This window comes from Centroberyx affinis, unplaced genomic scaffold, assembly GCF_046629955.1.
Source record: "Centroberyx affinis isolate AG114_WGS23_722 - 3 ecotype Tasmania unplaced genomic scaffold, CSIRO-AGI_Caff_v1 ptg004027l_1, whole genome shotgun sequence".
NCBI lineage: Eukaryota > Metazoa > Chordata > Actinopteri > Beryciformes > Berycidae > Centroberyx > Centroberyx affinis.
In genome coordinates, this window is record NW_027281828.1 from 27,805 (window position 1) to 47,406 (window position 19,602).

The 19,602-nt window shown below is 39.8% G+C and overlaps 1 protein-coding gene across 1 annotated transcript in view; it reads right to left on the reverse strand.

The window, feature by feature from the left end:
• Positions 1-18,224, reverse strand: part of lamb4 (laminin, beta 4) — a 41,034-nt gene extending 22,810 nt beyond the window's left edge. The window contains exons 1-13 of the mRNA XM_071542164.1: positions 18,110-18,224; positions 14,712-14,746; positions 12,327-12,484; positions 8,267-8,402; positions 8,068-8,141; positions 6,694-6,882; positions 6,520-6,583; positions 6,197-6,411; positions 4,027-4,147; positions 2,904-3,092; positions 2,372-2,527; positions 1,545-1,657; positions 537-616 (exon numbers count right to left, since the gene is read on the reverse strand). Of these exons, the coding sequence (XP_071398265.1) occupies positions 537-616; positions 1,545-1,657; positions 2,372-2,527; positions 2,904-3,092; positions 4,027-4,147; positions 6,197-6,411; positions 6,520-6,583; positions 6,694-6,882; positions 8,068-8,141; positions 8,267-8,402; positions 12,327-12,484; positions 14,712-14,736 (1,520 nt within the window). The 5' untranslated portion in view covers positions 14,737-14,746; positions 18,110-18,224. The remainder of the gene's footprint in view (positions 1-536; positions 617-1,544; positions 1,658-2,371; positions 2,528-2,903; positions 3,093-4,026; positions 4,148-6,196; positions 6,412-6,519; positions 6,584-6,693; positions 6,883-8,067; positions 8,142-8,266; positions 8,403-12,326; positions 12,485-14,711; positions 14,747-18,109) is intronic.
• Positions 18,225-19,602: the final 1,378 nt, after the last annotated feature.

Genomic DNA, 19,602 nt, shown 5'->3' on the forward strand with positions numbered 1-19,602 from the left:
GGTAACTCTTTCCTGGGGAAAGATCCTCTGTCGCACAGGAAGTGATGCATTTAACGTTTCTGGTTTGTTTGGAATAAACAGAAGAAGAAGAACTGGGTAGTTAGCATGAGCAGCGATAGCCACCATGGCTGAACAGACAGAGAAAAGAGAAAGAAAATCCAAGCTCCGCCCACACTGTTTGATTGACAGGTGATCTGTGGGAAGTGCAGTGCAGAAACACCACAGTGAGGCTGAGGGACAGAGATGGAGACAATTTATAAAAACACTTGGCAATATTAAAAGAAAATAATAATATCTTGCAGATTTAGGAGTGATCATCATTTCTTCCATATTCCATTTGTCAGATGTTTTTATGTCTTACAGCAACAGGAGTGCATACATTTTTAGCATGGGCAGCTCCAGCAGTGATTTAACATACTGTAGTGTTAGTGCCATGCTGCAGGACCACCTGGATATAAACATAGATGTTTTGACATGCTACTTGCAGAGCTTTGACTTCTCACAAGCGGACAAAGAGAGTGTCAGAGTTAACGTACGCTGTGCTGTGTGCTCCTCCAATGTCACAGTCACAAGGTGCACATCTGTACACAGTGTTGCCCAGACCCCAGTAACCTGGCTGGGGACAGAGGATACAGGAGAAACAGTTCATGAAAATATTACACTTTGGAATAAAAAAAAAAGTATATTTGTTAGTTTTCTTATAGGCTCTAAAACACTATGATGACTGAAAAAGTTAATAGAAAAGAATGAAGTGCACTTTACTGAATTGATGTCAGTAATTGCTGTACTCCACACACTGGTGAAACACTGTTGCTCCACTACTGGCTTTGCTTGCATTCTGATTTATTGGATTAATTATTATTATTATTATTTTACACCTGGAATGCAAGGTGAATTCAATTCAATTTGGGTCCAGAGGACTGAAAACCACCGGACTGAGACATTTGTCACTCTTACATTTACTATCTGAGCTGCTGATATGTGGTCTAACATTTTGTGACAGCCAAAATTTATTTTGGAGGTATACATTTCATGAGAATAGGCAAGGAATCTGCACAATACTTAAAATCAGACTCAAAGACTTTTTCTGCCCCCTTTGTTAGCCTTTTTGAGTAGTGTGTACTGTGCAGATTCTTTGCCTTTTCTCATGAAGTCTCTGCTAATTGGAACCTAGGAACCTGCTGCCAATTACACCAAAGGACTGAAAAAGCACTAAATACTGGAGTCAAAAACATCTATATTTTGAGTTATTTTAGATTAAGAAAGTTCCAATAAACGTACTTTCCATCTGCAAGGCAAAGTTTTCAAGTAAATAAGTAAATAAACTCCAAATTTATTTCACTGGGCGTCATATCATATCATGTAACCACGATTCAAATTTGGCCCAGGAACTTTGTTGCATGTCATCCCCCTCTCTCTCCCACTCTTTCCTGTCTATCTCTACTTTGAACTGTCAAATAAATGCAGAAATGCCCCCCAAAACTTTTTTTTTTTTCATGGAGAAATGAACTGCTGAATGTATCTTTAATCCTGCTGATACCTACCAGACACTGGTCGCAGAACGGTCCGGTGGCCAGACGGTCACACACACACTGTCCTGTCTGCTGGTCACATGCATGGGGAAACTGGACGCTGCCCAGCAGGTTACATCTACACACTGCAGCAGATACAGAGGGAGAACCAGAGAGATGAGAACGCAAAGAACGCAAACTGGGTTCTCTGAAAGCCTGACAACTGGATGAGACCTGGAGATTTAATAATCCTCAGAGAAACAGTGAAAGGTCTAGGATAATAAAGTAAACACCACTACAGACCCGGGTGAAAAAGAATGTGTAAATGCCCGCATGAACTAGGCAAATGTAATTGAAATATAATTTATTCAAATTTTCTACGACAGTTAAACTGACAGAATCTGAAATTCCGAGTTAAACCCCTCCAATCTTTTATCCTATTAAAATTATATTGCATTGACAACTCCTAGATGTTTTGTTTTCTTTAAGATTTTAAATTGATACTGGACTCTTGATTTGTTCTGATTTGACTAGGTGTTCTTCATTTAGACTTGAGACTTGACTTGAGACTTGTTCCTCAAGACTGACTTGGGACTCGAGAAGAGTTGACTTGGTCACACCTCTGGCTGAATGGATAGCGCTCAGAGTAATATTGCTGACAGATATTGGATGTCTGTCCCCCTTGCAGTGTATATGAGACCCTGTCGTCCTTTAGATGTGTCAGTATGCATTGTTTTAGTGTTGTATCTGCACCAACACCCCAAAGACAAATTCTTGCACATTTATTGTATTTGGCAGACAAAGAATTCCTGATACTGATCATATTGTAGTGACTGTGTGAAGTGATCTTTGATCCTTACTCTGACAGCCAGCGGGATCCTCCTGTCTGAGGCCAAAGAAGCCGTATTTACACTGATCACAACGCTGCCCCTCCACGTTATCCTTGCAGACACAGTGACCCGACACTGGGTCACACAGGCCGTTTCCCTGGGAGCCTGCTGGGTCGCAGTCACAGGCTGGAGGAGAGGGAACGGAAATGCTTCAGAGAGATTTACATCAACGTGTGAAACGGAACCTAAACTGACCAAGAGAAAGCAAGGAAACACTGCAAATTCTAACAATTTTTCCTCTAAAGCACACTCCTGAAGATGACCTAGAGTAAAAAAAAAGTTGGGTGCTGTTTTTGATCTAAAAACTGGAATATTTTGGATTGGAATAAAACAAGATATTTTTACAAACTCCATTTGGACTCAATGTTAGCAGCAAGAGGCAACAGAGCTCGCCGTTTCAACCAGCAGCTGACTGGAGACAATATTGTCTGTGGGTCCAAGTACTACAGGGATGTAAGAGACTAACTATATATATTGAGAAGCTCGGTGTGTAGAAACGTACGGATGCAGCCTTGCGGGTCGTCCAGCGCTCTCTGTGGATCCTGGTAGAGGTACGGCCTGCACTGCTCACACTGAGGCCCGACCCGCTCGTTTCGACAGTCGTCACACACTCCGCCGCTCACCCTGCCGGTGGCCTCGAACCGCGAGGGGTCGAAGTGACACAACTCAGAGTGGCCATGACAGTTACACCCTGACAGGAGGGACAAACAGCGTTATAACTCTTATGTTGTGCATTTAAAGAGTAACTAAACCCCAGACTTTTGTGGGTTTGCTGCCATCTAATGGTTAAAAGTGTGCTATTGCAATTGCCATCTGCTATTGGCTGTCACCTTTACAGCAGGTACAACAGGTGGTGACATCACCTGGTACCAAAGATCAGCCAATAGCAGAAGTCTAGGGTTTAGTTACTTTTCATTCCAAAACTAGATATCATCACCTGAAAAATGTGACACATTCTCTGATAAATCAAAATGAAAACAAACAAATAATAATTAAGTAAATGAAATTAGTATATAAATGATACAATGGTATAAATCTACGGAAGAGGATTAGGGCCACCAAAAAAAAAAAGTTGTCAGGTGAAAAAAAAAAAAAAAAAAGTTTTGTCAGGTGAAAAAAAAAAAAAAGTTTTTTCAGGTGAAAAAAAAAAAAAGTTTTGTCAGGTGAAAAAAAAAGAAAAAAAAAAAAGTCAGGTGAAAAAGAATTCTGAGTTTAAAGTCAGAATTCTGACTTTAATCTCAGAATTCTGACTTTAAAGTCAGAACTCAAATAAATGTTTCACATGTGGCCCTAATCCTCTTCCGTATAAATCAGTGACATCAAGAGTTAAAAATTAAAGCGCTGTAATTACATATTGAAAAGTGTGTTATTAGTTAGGTTGAGCCCTTTACTAACAAAATAGTAGCATTTTAGAGGATAAAAAACTTTTTACCTTTTCTACCCAGCTCTTGCTCTTTCCCAGCACTTCTCTAGCCTATCATACATGTCATATTGCCTCTGACCCTTGACCTCCTTAATATTTGTTGCTTGTAACGTCAGTGGAATAGAAAAAATGTAAGCTTATTGTACTGCTGCTGGACACACTATGATACACTGTGGGAAAGAGTGAAAAGGAGACTGCCTACTCCTGCAGATGTTTGGTCCATGTTCTCCACCCGGCCTCCAGGGGGCGTCATTGTGAAAGTCCTGGCATCTCTCACAGTTGTCACCCACTGTGTTGTGTTGGCACACGCAGCGACCGTGGACCTGAAGGAGAAAAAAAACACAGTGTCTACCTATTGTTGGCTTGACATGCCGCAAAAATCTTCAATAATTCAATAGGTTTTCAGCAAATTTCCTTTGAATAGCTGTTACCTCGGATGATAGGGATCCGAACAGAGAATAGATGCATCATGAATTTAATTTCAGAAACTTTATCTGGTATTAAAGCTAGACTTCACATTCATTCTCTCAACAAGAGCGCACTTGTGTTTTATATTATACAGTCAAGGTGCCCAAACCTTTTCACATGAAAGGCCTTGAGCTAAAATTGACCACGGGCAAATATATCCCCACTAAACACAGATGATTTGGAAAAAAGTTTTGTGTTGTTTTAGTTTTAATTCCCTGAGGCAGATTGCCTGATATCAGACAGAATTATCAACTCGTTCCACTCCATTTCCATCCTCAGTCTGACATTGCCTCCACTCTAACCGATTTCCGTGGGGGAGGGGGGTTCGATTTTCCCTAACCAATCACTAGAGACCAACATATGCGCCTGAATTTAACGTCATTTTAAGTCGACACTGATGCGAAAAAAAACATCTCCCCTTTGAATAAATGCCTTCAAAGCAGAGCGCTGTTCGGATTTCAAAGTAATTGGTACTTTTAATTGATTTAGAACAGCCTGGATAGCAGCGTCTATCTTGTCTATAGCGGTCGCCATTGTTGTTATTACTCCTCCTTGGTTCCGGCGCACAGCTTGACAACAGCTTGACAACGGCGTTAGTCCCGCCCGTGGCCATGATTGTTTAATCGTTAGTCCCCCCCAGCGCTCAATGGACCGATCAGATGCGAGAATGGAGTTGGAGTTGAGAGACGACGTCTCATATGCAGATATCTGTTTATAGAGATTAGCCGAAATGTCGTCCAGACCTAAAACACCTACAAAAAGTATTGATGTTTGTGTATTGTACTCAACTCCGACTCCATTCTCGCGTCTCAAGTTGCTAATCGGGACTGTAAACAATGATCGGCGCAGGAAAGCTATTAAAACTATACATTTATGTACCCTGTATAACATTTTTGTAAACTGATTTATGATTTCTGACAGTGTTCTGATCCCCTGGCTTTACATGTTTGTTTATTTATTTGTTTACCATGCTGTTTGTTAATAAATGAATAAAAAAAAAACAATGATCGGCGCACGGAAGAGGAAGTCTTGGCCCGGATGTCCGCTGGCTACACCGGAAACCCCGAAATATTGGCCGTCGCCCCCAGAGTCTAATCGTCGTCAGACCGATAGACGATGGGTTCCGAGATTGACCTGCAATAAGCAATATCAGACCTTATAATCGATCCTGAAACTAATCTGTGCTATGTGGAGATTTCAAAATGACTAGACCTATGTTATATAGTTTTTTGAGTTGTGTACTTACATTATCCCAAATGTTTCCAACAATGTTCGAACCCAGAGAAATCCATAATTTTATTCAAGGTAACGGTGCGTTTCATTTGGTCGCCTGTCATGGCGTCATATCCCCTTTACCCCCTAACTTCCTGTCATGGCGTCATATCCCCTTTACCCCCTAACTTCCTGTCATGGCGTCATATCCCCTTTACCCCCTAACTTCCGGGGAAACACGGGAAACACCAGATGATCCGTCAGAGAGTGAGGAAGGAAGTCGGCCAGCTAGCTAGCTAGCCGCTCTAGCCGCTCTGTTGTTTTTTTCATTCTATTGTTTTTATCGCTCACTGTGACGGATCACGATTATTCATCCCTTTTTGCTGCGCGTTCTGTCGCCGAAGCTGTCCCCGTAAAAAAACTCCCATGAACCCACACTACTTCACGATGTCATCAAACTACGTCTTTTGTTATTGTTTTGATTGAGAGACCCCTAGAGGCAGAAATTACATACTGTGCGTTTAAGCCTGTTAGCCTTTATGCACGGTGCAGTGCGATGTTTGTCCTTGGTAGTGCGGTGGCTTTGCTGTGTGTTATTTACAAATGTGTTGCGGTTTCTGTCGCCCTCTAGTGGTCAGAAAATGTTGCTTATTGCAGCTTTAAAGAGAAAGTAAACCAAACTGGTGCCGTACCATGCCTGCCTCAGTGAAGACGTCCCCCCTGCCTCCGTCCACAGGCATGCACTGGCTGGCGTGGCCGTTACAGAAGCAGCTGCCGCGCACCACCATGTCGTACAGGGCGTAGTAGTACTTCTCCTGCGGGTTCCTGCGCCTCCGGCCCAGCAGGGTGTCGCCCAGCGTGAACAGACGGGAGAAGTTCACCCGTATGTTGGTCATGGTGATCAGCTCTAAGGATGACGGGAAAAACAACAAAAAGAAATATTAACAGTATTTGCAAAAGGTATTTGACCCCAAGTTTTATGAAGCCTAAGTAAATGAAACAAACGGAACAAAACCTTGAATTTGGGGCGCATACGGGTTTTCTATTTCAAAGGTCGGATCCAAAGCCTTCAGCACCACCTGGGATGGAAATACAGAAAAAAGGAGAAATTTAAAGAATTAATTAGTGAACTGAACTGAATGCATGCAGGGTTGTGTGTGTGTGTGTGTGTGTGTATGAGTGTGCGCACCTCTCCGTCAGTGGAAGGTTCAGACCCGGAGTATCGACTGTCGCAGACGACGTCGTCCACGCTGTCCGCAGGCTGTGCGGACGCCCAGGGGAAATGAGCCGCGCAATCCTCCGCAAAGTAACGGAAAACCTTCCAAGTCCGTCCGAAGTCCTTCGACCGCTCCACCAGCATGGCCGCCGGACGGAAACTCTGTGAAGAAGAAGCACAAGAAATGACATCACAGGATAATTTTCCTTTAACATTTCAGTTCACACTCTTATCCAGGGCTGCGTACAAGGAGGGAGCAGGTAGGTGTCTCAATCAAGGACTCTTCGACTGGATACATGGACACAAACTGGTGGCTGCTGTAGGGATTCAAACCTGTGACCTTTCAGTTACAGACTGCTCTCTCTAACTGTTATTCCACCCTGCCAGCCAAGCAGATCTGATTTTTGTGTGGTAATCATAGCAGTTAAAAGTTTTAAGTCTTTTGGAACTATATATAATTTCTTTCTTCCATACAGGTCTTGGACCCACAGACAATATTGGCTCCAGAGTCAGCTGTTGGTTGAAACAGCGAGCTCTGTTGCCTCTTCAGTTCAGTTCAGATCAACTTTATTATGATGAGAGGGCAATTGTTTCGCAGGCCAAAAGCAACACAGCAATAGACAACACAAAGAACAACACAGAAGTTGAAAAAGACATAATCAAACACACATCACAGTGGGTTGAATAATTCGGGCAGACCAGCCTGACTGACTCCTATAACCTTGCTGCAGTGCTTCACAATCCAGCTATGAGCGTTTTTACTTTTCACACTTAGATTTCCGAACCAACAAATCATAGAAAAACACAATACTGACTGAATAAATGATTTGTAAAAGATGGTCATTAGTGTCTTGTCAACATTGAAAGACCTCAGTTTCCTCAAGCAAAACAAGCGTTGTTGACCCTTCTTACAGAAGACATCAGTATTTGTGTCAAAGCACAGTTTGCTGTCAATGACAGTTCCCAGATGCTAACAATGAGTCCAAATGGGGTTTTGAGATTTTACTCATACCCAAAGATGAAGACACTGCCTGTGTCAAGTGTTTTGCACCTAATAAATAATTATTCCATGTACTGCAGAATCCCTGGGTCAAGTTTACTTTCTTCACCCTATTTCTACATAACTTGAAGTCCTTCTGTTGAGCACCGATCCCTGTGGCGATTACTGTAAGGATGAGACGCGTGAGCTTTGTTATGATAATAAAATGGAATTAATTACTTTTGGTTCAAAAGCAAAGAGAGAATACATTATGGCAACAGAGAAGTGAAATTTTCCCTTGTGACACCTAAGATATCATAAAAATAACAGAAACACTGTGTGGATGGTCTTCATGTTTGGTAGTTTACCTTGAAGGTGAGGACGAGATGACTGAACTGGAACAGGGTCTCCAGGTTCAGTTGGATGCTGACTTGATGAACTCCTACAGAGAAGAAAGAAAGAGATGGGCAGACAGACAGACAGACAGATGCTTTATTAATAACCCGGGGTAGTGGTGGTGAACATAATAAACTCTTTGATCAGATCTGTATAATCTCTTCAACCTACCGTTCTCAGACTGCCACCACCTCGTTTTGTGGTCGGGGTCAAAGGTCGTGATGACGTTTTCGATGCGGTGGCTGTCTGGGTTGTTGTAGCGGTTGTACGGCAGCCTGGAGTCACATGTGAAGCACTTCTGCTCCTCCTGATAGACGAAGAAGAGCATAGACATCATGCCGACCTTCTCAATTATCCAGTTTCATTGTGTTTAGCATTGTCGTGACTAGGCCAGTGATTCTCAACTTGGGGTCTGGGGACCACCAGGGGTCCTTGAGGGGGTTCCAGGGGGTCCCCAGCAAACTGATGCATTGTTAAACTTCACCATTACTTAATTTACAAGAAGTTAACACCATTAGAGAATGTAGAAGAATGACTGTTTTGACAAAATCATATCTAACAATAAAAATATTCTCAGATTTGGGTCCAAGACAAAAAAATATCATCAAATTGGAGTCCGAGGCCCTAATGTGCACTAAATTAGGGGTCCTTGATATGAAAAAGGTTGAGAATCACTGGACTAGGCGAGAACAAAGCCAAAACCTTGTAGTCATAAGGAATATAAATCATACAAATGTAGCCTACATAAGGAACTTCCATGTAAAGACAAATCCCATTTAAATACCCTGACCATACAATATAGGATGCATCTGTTGAGATTCTGTATGAAGTCTCATAACATTAAATGGGACTGCAACAATCCAGTCTGGTAAAAATGTATTTGTACATGTGGATGATTCTCATTCCAGATGTATGTTGGATACTGGAAATACATTTTCTTCCCATTGACAACAGACATCTGCAAGTACAATATATCAGAAATATATTTTTGAACACTTTATAAATGTTGTCTCCATCTAGAAACACATTTTGGCAACTTTTTGTACATTTTAAAACATCTCTGAAGATAAAAAATCATTACTGATCAGTCTCACCCATTACATGATGAATTCCAATTAGGCGTTTTAGAATGACAAAGGCCAGTAAAAGTGTTTTTAAAAGGTCATGTCCCTAGTGTAGTAAAGATTTTAAACCAAAATCAACGTATTTCTCCTCCCTCCCCCAATCGTTATCATTAAATTAGAAATTAAGTTTCAAGGGCCAGAGACTTGGGATTTACTTAAACTTCCTTCTAATTTTGTTGAGGTGGGACGTACCTGCACCGTATTCTGCAGCAGTTAACTATTTTTATTGTCTGTGTTGTTTACAAGGTCTGTATTGACTGTCTTATCTTGTTACTTGTGTTGAAGCCAAAGACAAATTTAGAGTTTTCGTATTCGTATCCATATTCGTATTCATATTCGTATTCGTACTCGTATATCTTGAAATGGTAACACTTTACAATAAAAAAAATTAACTAACTCTTAATTAACAGTTAACTAATGTGTCTGGTAATCATTTACTAATGGTGTTCATGTTAACTAAGGTATTAATTTATACATTATTCAATAGTCAGCTTTATAAACTATTAAATAATGTATAAATTAATACCTTAGTTAACATGAACACCATTAGTAAATTACACATTAGTTAACTGTTAATTAAGGGTTAGTTAATGCTTATTAAGCATTAACTAACCCTTAACTTAGTGACCCTTATTGTAAAGTGTTACCCTTGAAATATATGTGAAATGTAACTGAAACACTTAAATTAATAATAGGGGAAGGTGCATGAAAAAGTGACAAGCCCACATACCAGGCTGAAGAATGAACCTGCCAGCTTGGAGGAGGGGTGGGGCAGGAGAGAGAGGAAGAGAGAGAGAGAGAGGGAGAGAGAGAGAGGGAGAGAGAGAGAAGGGAATGCAGAAGTAATGACGAGAGCTGGAAAACATAAATGAGTCCCCGGAGCGGTGTAAGGGAAAGCCGGGTAATGACCTATAAACGTGGCGGATCAAGACTTGTCTCCAGTATGAAGCATCTTCAGGGCGAGCCAGCGAGACGTCAGTCAAACCTGCAGGCTTCATATCCACCTCATCACAGCTGCTCTCTTACTGTATGTGTTTACGCTGGGAACTTTCCTCACTGTTGTTTTATAACACTGGAGGCATAATAAAAAGGTGGATAAACTATGACTTCTGGTTGGTTGGTGATCATTTTAATATGTTAATAGTTTACTCTTTTAATCAATGCTCTTCATAAGCTGCATTTCTTTTTTTCGACTTTTTATTTCATTTATCTATTTATATTGAATTTTATCTCATGTATACAAAGTCTGATGCGTTGGATTTTGCTGGAGTGGCAAAGACAATTTCCCATTGCATGTAATGCAGCGGACAATAAATATCTATCTATCTATCTATCTATCTATCTATCTATCTATCTATCTACCTATCTATCAGTCTATCTATCTATCTCTCTATCACTATATAGCAAACAACCACCAATATAAACAAGAATCAATTATATTTTCAGAAAAGTATCAATTCATGCTGTTTTTCTCTTCTGAGACTCTATCCTCATATACCTTACATCAGTTTGATACTACTTACTATAATGTAAACTATGAATTTACCTCATAAAGATCCATGGCAGCCTAGAAAGGTGGATAAACTGAGTGTGTTTACACTCCACTATATCACTATCATCTTCAGTTAAAGGCACAGGTAAGTACGGAGCCCCTAAAGTCCCGAAAAGTGATATTTTTTTTATCTTGTGCAGACAAGTTAATTATCTTGTGGGAACAAGTTATGTGCGCACAAGATAAAAATATCACCTTTCGGGACTTTAGGGGCTCCGTAGGTTAGAGTGTATAAAGTAACTAGTTACAACTATTCTTCTTACTGCAACTGTTTTTGTGCAAAGTCGATTAACTTGAGTATTTCTTCAACTATTAAGTTAAATTTTTATAGCAGGCCTAGTGAAGACAAAAGGCCATGGCATTTATAGTAAACCATTATGGATTTTACTTCTCATAATTGAGTAAAAATGTTTTTAAAAGGTCATTTGTCCATAGTGCAGTAAAGATTTTAAACCAAAAGCAACATACAGTATATACTGTACCCCCTCCCTGCCCAATCTTTATCATAAAATTAGAAATTTAGTTTCAAGGACCAGGGACTTGGGATTTGCTTAATCGTCCTTGTAATTTTGTTCAGGGGGAACAGACAAGGCCACACCTGCACCATATTCTGTAACTGTTTACAAAGTCTGTACTGAGTGTCTTGTCTTGTCACTTTTGGTGAAGCCAAACACAAATTTCCACATCATGGACAATAACGTTTTTGTATACATATTCATATTTGTTGACGTATAGTTTGAAATATATGTGAAATGTACTAGAAACACTCAACTAAATAATGTTCATGAAAAAGTGACAAGCCCACATACCAGGAACCATCGCCAAACCACGAGCTGATAAAGACAATTAAAAGGTGGAATGTGTGCAAAACCACCGATAGATATCAGGTAATTCTTGTACAATTTGTACAAAACACCTTGTGGAAGTGTTGAGGCCACGTGGCTCATTTGTGGTCCTGCAAGTGACAAGTGACAAGGCTAGTGGAAGTCTGGGTTAGAGACTTGGGCTTGTGACCAGGACAGTAAAAGACTGTGGTTGAACTGGGCAGCTCCCAGTATGAATATGTGGAACTATACACACTAGTCAAAAGTTTGGACACACCTGGTTGAATGTTCTATGTTTTTCATTCTTTTAAAGCCATTTTGATCTAAAGGCTTCTGCTTAAATGCTTGAAATTAGTTTCTTAGACAAATATAAATAGTGAAGTTGATCCTATGTATGAATTTCTTTCCAAAGCCTTTGTCTTTCCATCAAGGCAAAGGGCGGCTACTTTAAAGAATCTGAAATATAAGATAGTTTTGATTTGTTTAACACTTTTTTGGTCACTGCATAATTCCATTTGTGGTATTTCATAGTTTTGATGTCTTTACTGTTACTGTCTGTTACTTCTAAAATCTGAAAAACAGTAAAAATAAAGAAAAATGCATGTGTCCAAATTGGTAGTGACTGGTAGTGTATGAATAACTAAAACCTCAAAAACTATAAGGTAAAATAGAATCCAGTACAATAACGTTCTAACCCCAGAGTTCCCCCCGTTTTAAAGTTGACCCCTGACCTCCAGGTATCCAATGATGCAGTAGTTCTGGGGTCCGTCCAGGCCGCAGGTGGAGGAGGCTGACAGCTGGGCGGCCCGGCCCACCATGAGGTCACCGAGCCGGGGGTTACAGGAGCTGCCCTCGCACTCCTCCTGGAGCCGAGCGCCGGGCACCAGGACTGCACACACAGCAGAGAGTAGCATCAGGTTCATGCAGAGGTGTGACCAAGTCAACTTTGCTCAAGTCCCAAGTCAGTCTCAAGTCTAAATGTAGAACAGCAAGTCAAGTCAGAACAAATCAAGAGTCCAGTATCAATTTAATATCTTAAAGAAAACTAAATATCTAGGACTTTTCAAGCAATATCCTTTTAATAGGATAAAAACTTGGTAAGAGAATCATGAGTTTGATTTCTATAATCAGTTTCAACTTCAATAAATTCAATCATTCCATACAAATTCAGAAAACAGAATTTAAATTCAGTCGTCAGCTGGAACAAATCTCATCACTTTCAATCTAAGTCATTTACACAAACACAAGATCTCAAGTCAAGACTTTAGAAACCTTTTCAAGTCATCAGAGTACAATTCAGAGTCAAGTCCCAAGTCACCAGAACCCAAGTCAAGTCAAGTCTCAAGTCTTCTCTTCATGCATCAAGTCAAGTCCCAAGCAATTAAAACTGTGACTCGAGTCCAAGTCATGTGACTCGAGTCCCACCTCCTCTGGGTTCATGTATGGTGAGAGTCATCACTGTATGGATATGAAGAAATTAATAATGTAATCATGAAGGTATGCTGCTCTGGCATTATGAGTGACAGTATTTGCTGTGTTAGTTCCTGACTTGTTTCTATATCAGTGCCAGTCTGAGCTGTTAGGACACGAGTTGTTATGCTTCTGCATCGGAGCTAGAATGTACTGTGTTGGGACTTGAGTGTTTCATATGCAGAGGCGGGAAGTAACAAAGGAAAACTACTTTGTTACTGTACTTATGTAAGATTATCATTGTGTAAGATAAGAAGTTTCTCTAGTTTTTCTTTCACTTAAGACTTTCTACATTTACTCACTACATTTCAAAAGAAAAATCTATACTTTCTCCTCAAAACATTTTCAAAACAGACAGTTACTCTCAGGAAATCATCAACTGATTTTTTTTTTTTTTCCAGCATCAGACAGCTTCCATCCTGATCAAGAGCCAGATGTGATTGGCTGCTTGTTCACCAAAATGACACCAAAAAGGAGAGAAAGAGACAGAGAGAGAAGCAACAAGAAGAAGAGAGAAGCAACAAGAGGAAGAGAATTAACGTTAGTGATCTGAGCTGCAGACTGTTTCTCATCTGGGATTCACAGGAACGCTCAACAGAAAACCAGTTTATAACATTAGAAATGAATTTTTTCAGACGACTAATTTTACTTTTATACTTTAAGTGAATTTAAGACCATGTACTTTTATACTTTGACTTGAGTAAAGGATTTGAAATAGTACTTGCACTTTTACTTGAGAAAGGAATTTGTGTACTTCTACCACCTCTGTTGATTTGTCTCTCAGGGCCACCAAGACAAATTCCTTTACATTTATTGTATTTTGCAATTACAGTGAGTTTTATTCAGATGGAGGAGGAAACTGCTCTTCCTGTCTGTTGTGGAGGAGCTGAGACTCTCCGGCACATGAGGAGTTCCTTCACCAAAACTGTACTTTATGACGTTGTAAAACACTATACTTGTCAGCCTTAGATGACACACGCCTTAATCATGCATACATTATAGGTCGGCACTAAAAGCATCGCTGCTTTTGATTGCAATCAGACACTGTAATCATCCCATTTTTTACCTAGACTACTGATCTTTTCTTTAAGATGTGCTGCAGGCTTTGATGACGCTTTTAATTCTTTTGAAGAAAGCCTTCAGTTCATGCCATAACTAATGTTGACAAGCAGAATCAATGTACAGATATTGAGAAAAGCATTCATTGTGAAGAGGCAGGACATTCATCCCCTGTGCCAGAATTTGCATACATCAGATACGAATTCTGCAACACATTATCTTTCATGATACAAACTCTGCACAAGACACTTCACATGAAAAGAAAACGAAAGGATACAGAAAGAGTTCTGATTAAAGATTGGAGGAAAGTATGCAAATATAACATAGACACTGAAAAAGAGCAAGTGCCAGCAAGTGGAAATATTCTCCATCGGTGCTCAGCAAGTGATCACACGCCTGCAGAGAAGACTATTCATCGACTAGGATGGCAAAGAGCGTTAGCCTCCTGCCAAAAAACTCAACTATCTAATCCTGCCCTTGTCGGAACAAATAGCTGGGGAGGATCTGTTTTTTTCTTTGCAGACTCTGTACTATTTGCCTGTCACCGTCCGAGCTGTGCCAACAGGAGGTGGAGGAGCTGAACTCACCCAAAAGCAGGAAGAGAGAGAGCATCTTCTGTCGTCTGGCAGGAAAGGCGGGAGAGGGACAAACAGATGAGAGGAAGATAAAAAGCACAGATAAAAAACATGTGGGACAACATCAAAGCAATATAATGCTGAAGCCATAACACATTCTTTAGGCTTAACAAAGTATTGAAAGGTAATCACTGTATGAGTAGATTAGTGATGATCAGCGACATTAAAGGTTATGCCATGTCGCCCCATAATGATGTTCAAAAATCATTTAATTTCACTGACAGGAGGTAGTGATATATTTGTTTATGGTCAGATATTAAAGTCTAAAGTTTAAATGTAGAACAGCAAGTCAAGTCAGAACAAATCAAGAGTCCAGTATCAATTTAATATCTTAAAGAAAACTAAATATCTAGGACCTTTCAATGCAATATGGTTTTAATAGGATAAAAACTTGGTACGAGCATCATGAGTTTGATTTCTATAATCAGTTTCAACTTCAATAAATTCAATCATTCCATACAAATTCAGAAAACAGAATTTAAATTCAGTCGTCTGCTGGAACAAATCTCATCACTTTCAATCTAAGTCATTTACACAAACACAAGATCTCAAGTCAAGACTTTAGAAACCTTTTCAAGTCATCAAAGTACAAGTCAGAGTCAAGTCCCAAGTCACCAGAACCCAAGTCAAGTCAAGTCTCAAGTCTTCTCTTCATGTATCAAGTCAAGTCTCAAGCAGTTAAAACTGTGACTTGAGTCCAAGTCATGTGACTTGAGTCCCCACCTCTGGTAAATATTATATAATGTGATCAAAGACTGCTCAATTTGTATAATAAAACCTGAGCAAACCACAGTAGTATTTGCTTGTATATGGTTTTGAATATTCCCACTGGATTTTCAGGATGCTTTCTCTAATTTATTCATTCTTAAAGAAATCTCTGCTGCATCTCTCCTTCGCTCTTATTATATTCACTTTTCTAGCACCTCTCTTACATGATAATTCTGGTTTTACTGGAATATTATCAAGGCACAGTGGCCCTGATCCTTACACTCCTTACTCTTGTTGCTAGTGACAGCAGAGACCGAGGAACTGAAGCTCATTCTGATGTTGCACCAAATTATTAACTGGTAAAAACCAAATTGCTAAAATGTAAAAAACATTACTGCTTTCTTAAAGTGTAACATCAACTTTGTTACGTATGAGTGAAATAAGATGCGCTCTTACTTGGTGTTACACAACCTGTCACATATTGTGTTTCCCTGCTTTATCCTCATTGTGAGACTTAAATGCAGGTTACGCTGGCAAAATAATAAACCCAGGGGAGGGAGCTGGAATGTACTGGGCTGCTATATGGCTCTGTATGAAAGTGTGAAGCCTGAAGGGATTGATGAACTTCAGGGGGAATGCTTGGGCCCCACCAGTAATTGTATGGGGATTTACATTGTGTGGCGAGCTGCAGCCTGAACCTGAACGCTCCCACACAAACTTCAAGTAGAACGTTGAACTGGCTCTTACTGTATGTGGATAAGTTTTATTCCAAAGTGAGACATCCACTATTTGAAGAGAGCATTGTATATAGTATTTTCATTTATTAGTTAATGATAGGCTGATTCTGGTGCTAATGTAATGCTGTGAGCAACACTTTTAATGTAATAATACAGCAGCAGTGTTTGGGTGAGAAAAACAAACATCTCATCATGTCTTTCTCTTCATTCATTCCAATGGCTATAATCAAATTAATTCATTCTCAGCCCCCATAACCCAGTTAAGCTGCACTCAGTGATCGGTCTCACTTTCTTCATGCTGATTTTCTCACTGTAGTTAACCTGTGTTTGCACCTAATTTATTTACATAAATAAACCAGAGCGCTGCACAATCCATACACATCAAGCCAAAGGGGTAAACAGTCTGGTTTCCGCTACAGTTCCACTACTTGTTGTGGAGAAAAACAGCTGAAAACCATCTAATGCAATGAAGGTGTTCAAGAAGTTCTGAAAAAAACCATTCTGCTCCTGTAAAGTGACCGATTTGTAAATTCTGTGATATTTCCTGACTTTCCCTGTCTGGAATTCACCTCTAAAAAAAATGTACAGATATTTCAGAAATTCCCTAATTCCCTAAGCAGAACATCCATCAGCACCACACTTAATCTTATTAACATTAGTGTGACGGCCTGATTTTATGTCATGGGACAAATTGTCTCCACAAGGACATTAAACTTTATCTCTGTTGACCGCTGACCTGAACCAGGGTTCATATCCTGCTTCACCCCCCTGCCTGGTTCCCCGAACACACACACACACACACACACACACACACACACTAGTTAGGCGCTTAGTTATTGTCATTATTATAGGGGAGACCGGGGCATGTTGTCACACTTTTTACTCATTGGTGTATTTCTCAGCTAGATCAAGGTCTTCTCTAAAAAATGGCATTTTTACATTTTGAATAATTTACCACTTGACAACTTATCCCAAAATTAATGTAAAGCTATTTCGAACCAAAAACAACAAAAAACGTTTTGGATAGTTAAGGCAATATGCCCCAAGATCGATGTGACAACATGCCCCACCCAGCATTCCTGACCAAGGACTCCTCCCTGAGCTCACAGCTTCACTAAACCATTCAAATTTATTATCAGGTTGTAGCTGAGCCTTGCTTTTATGTCACAATCTATAATTATTTTGATTCCTTTACAAGAAAAAAATAAGAAAACACTAAGATTTTCATTATTTACTTTTATAAGAATTGTTCTTCTGTTAGAGTGTTTTGACTGTTGTATTCAACATAAAGTCTTATTAAAGCCCTATTCGCACGGGACTAGTATGACCTGGGGACCTCTAGTAATTTGTAATAATTGCGGAGGTCGTCTGTGATCTTAATCCCGTGTGAATCTGCCATGTCTGTAATTTGTAAAGTAAAAATTCCACCGCAAATGATCTACCATATTTTGCCAAACACAGAGGTCATATGATAATATTAGTACCCGTGCGAATCGGCATCTCGGGGATTTGGGGTTGTATTTTTTTTTTTTTTCTCAAGGTTTTTTGTTTTCTCCGCACCTTTTTTCTGCCTCTCATCCGGGGGATAATGTCAGTAAATTCGAGCAAAATACAGACTTCGCTTATCCCGTGCGAATGAGCCGCATGAAACACAGACGTGGGGGGGGGGGGTAATTTATAAATCACATGAGGTCCCCAGGTAATACTAGTCCCGTGCGAATAGAGCTTAAGAAAGTAAACATTTGTGTAATTGGACTTTTGGCTCTGAAATATTTCGTTTCAGAAATAAAGCCACTGAGACAGCTTACCCATGTGACAACTCGCCCCGCTCTCCCCTGCTTACACTTGCTTATGGCCTTAACTGCTGACAGGAGTCTTATAGCATCAGTTGTATGAGAACCTCACCTGGATTTCACCAACCTGTATGCAGCAGGAAGGTCCTTGTTGTGTCTCCTCCGTGTCTCCAGCACAGAGCGGGCGGTGCGTCTCTTATCTCCCCTCGCTCACTGCTGAAAAACCTTTGATTGAGAAACTTCACATGAACAAAACAGCTCCAGTCAGATCTCTCTGACTGGAAATGAACCTGCTGCTTGGTAATAACACCTTCACAAACATTTAGCCCTAAAACTGGCTGGAGAGCCGGTACATTTACTCCAAGGGCTGTACTTAAGTGCATATCTGAGGCATTGGTACTTTAGAATTTAGATTTTAGAGACATTTTCCTTCCTTCATTACTTCACTCCCTTTCAGAGCATCACTCCTCTGCATCTGAAATCTTTTCACTCTGTTACAGTTAACAGCTGTGTTGACTGACCGGAAACGACTGCACACAAAACAGGCCGTAAATTCATGAATATGCTGTGATTTCAAAACTTTACATAAGAGTAGAAGCAACACATTTAACATGACTTTTAAGAGGTTACAATTGCAAAGCAGTGAAATATCACATGTAATATAGGATGAGTACTTTTAATACTTTTAATACTGTAATATCAGAGGTGGAAAGTAAGTACATTTACTTAGAGTTTTGAGGTTCTGGCACTTTACTTGAGTTTTTCCATTCTGTGAGACTTTCTACTTTTCCTCCACTACATCTCAGAGGGAAATCTTGTTGTTTTTCCTCCACTACATTTATCTGCCGGCTGGAGTTACTTAGTTACTTTGCAGAATAAGGTTTTATATGCAAAACACATGTTAAGCTCATAAAATACGTTGCATTGTTAGAGCTCCCCAACAGTATATGGAACAGTTAGACCGACAACATTAAAATACTTCTGACAGGTTCATGTTTCAATAACTTAACTCTCTGACAGAATGACGACTTTTACTTTTCATACTTCAGTTCATTTTACTGCTAATACTTCGATACTTTTACTGAAGTAAACTTTTGAATGCAGAACTTTTACTTCTAATTAAGTGTTTTTCCATTATGGTATTCCTACTTTTACTTAAGGATTTGAGTACTTTTTCCACCACTGTTTAATATATTTAATAGTAAACTTCAACTCCAGACTATAGAGTACTGAATGGCGAACTCACTTTTACCACAGTGCATTTCTGTCAGGCAATTTCAGCATTTACTCACAACAAGTAGAAGGTGTATTTAATTCTACCACTGTAAAGCCAAATAATCCAGACTGATTAACTTACTGTAATACTTAACTGTGACTAATTTCCTCCTAGTTTCTTCTCCCCTCTCAAGCAAACAGGAGGCTAACTTTTCTCCATATGAAGAGTTTGGTCCAAAGTGACACACAGAAAATCATTGATAGCAAAAAAATGAAAATAAATTATCAAACTTTTTAAATGAGAATCGGTTGCATAGTTTTTTTTAAAGATAGTAGGTAACTTTCAGGACACTTTCCCTCCCTGGATCCTCTGTGTTTAAGGAATATTGA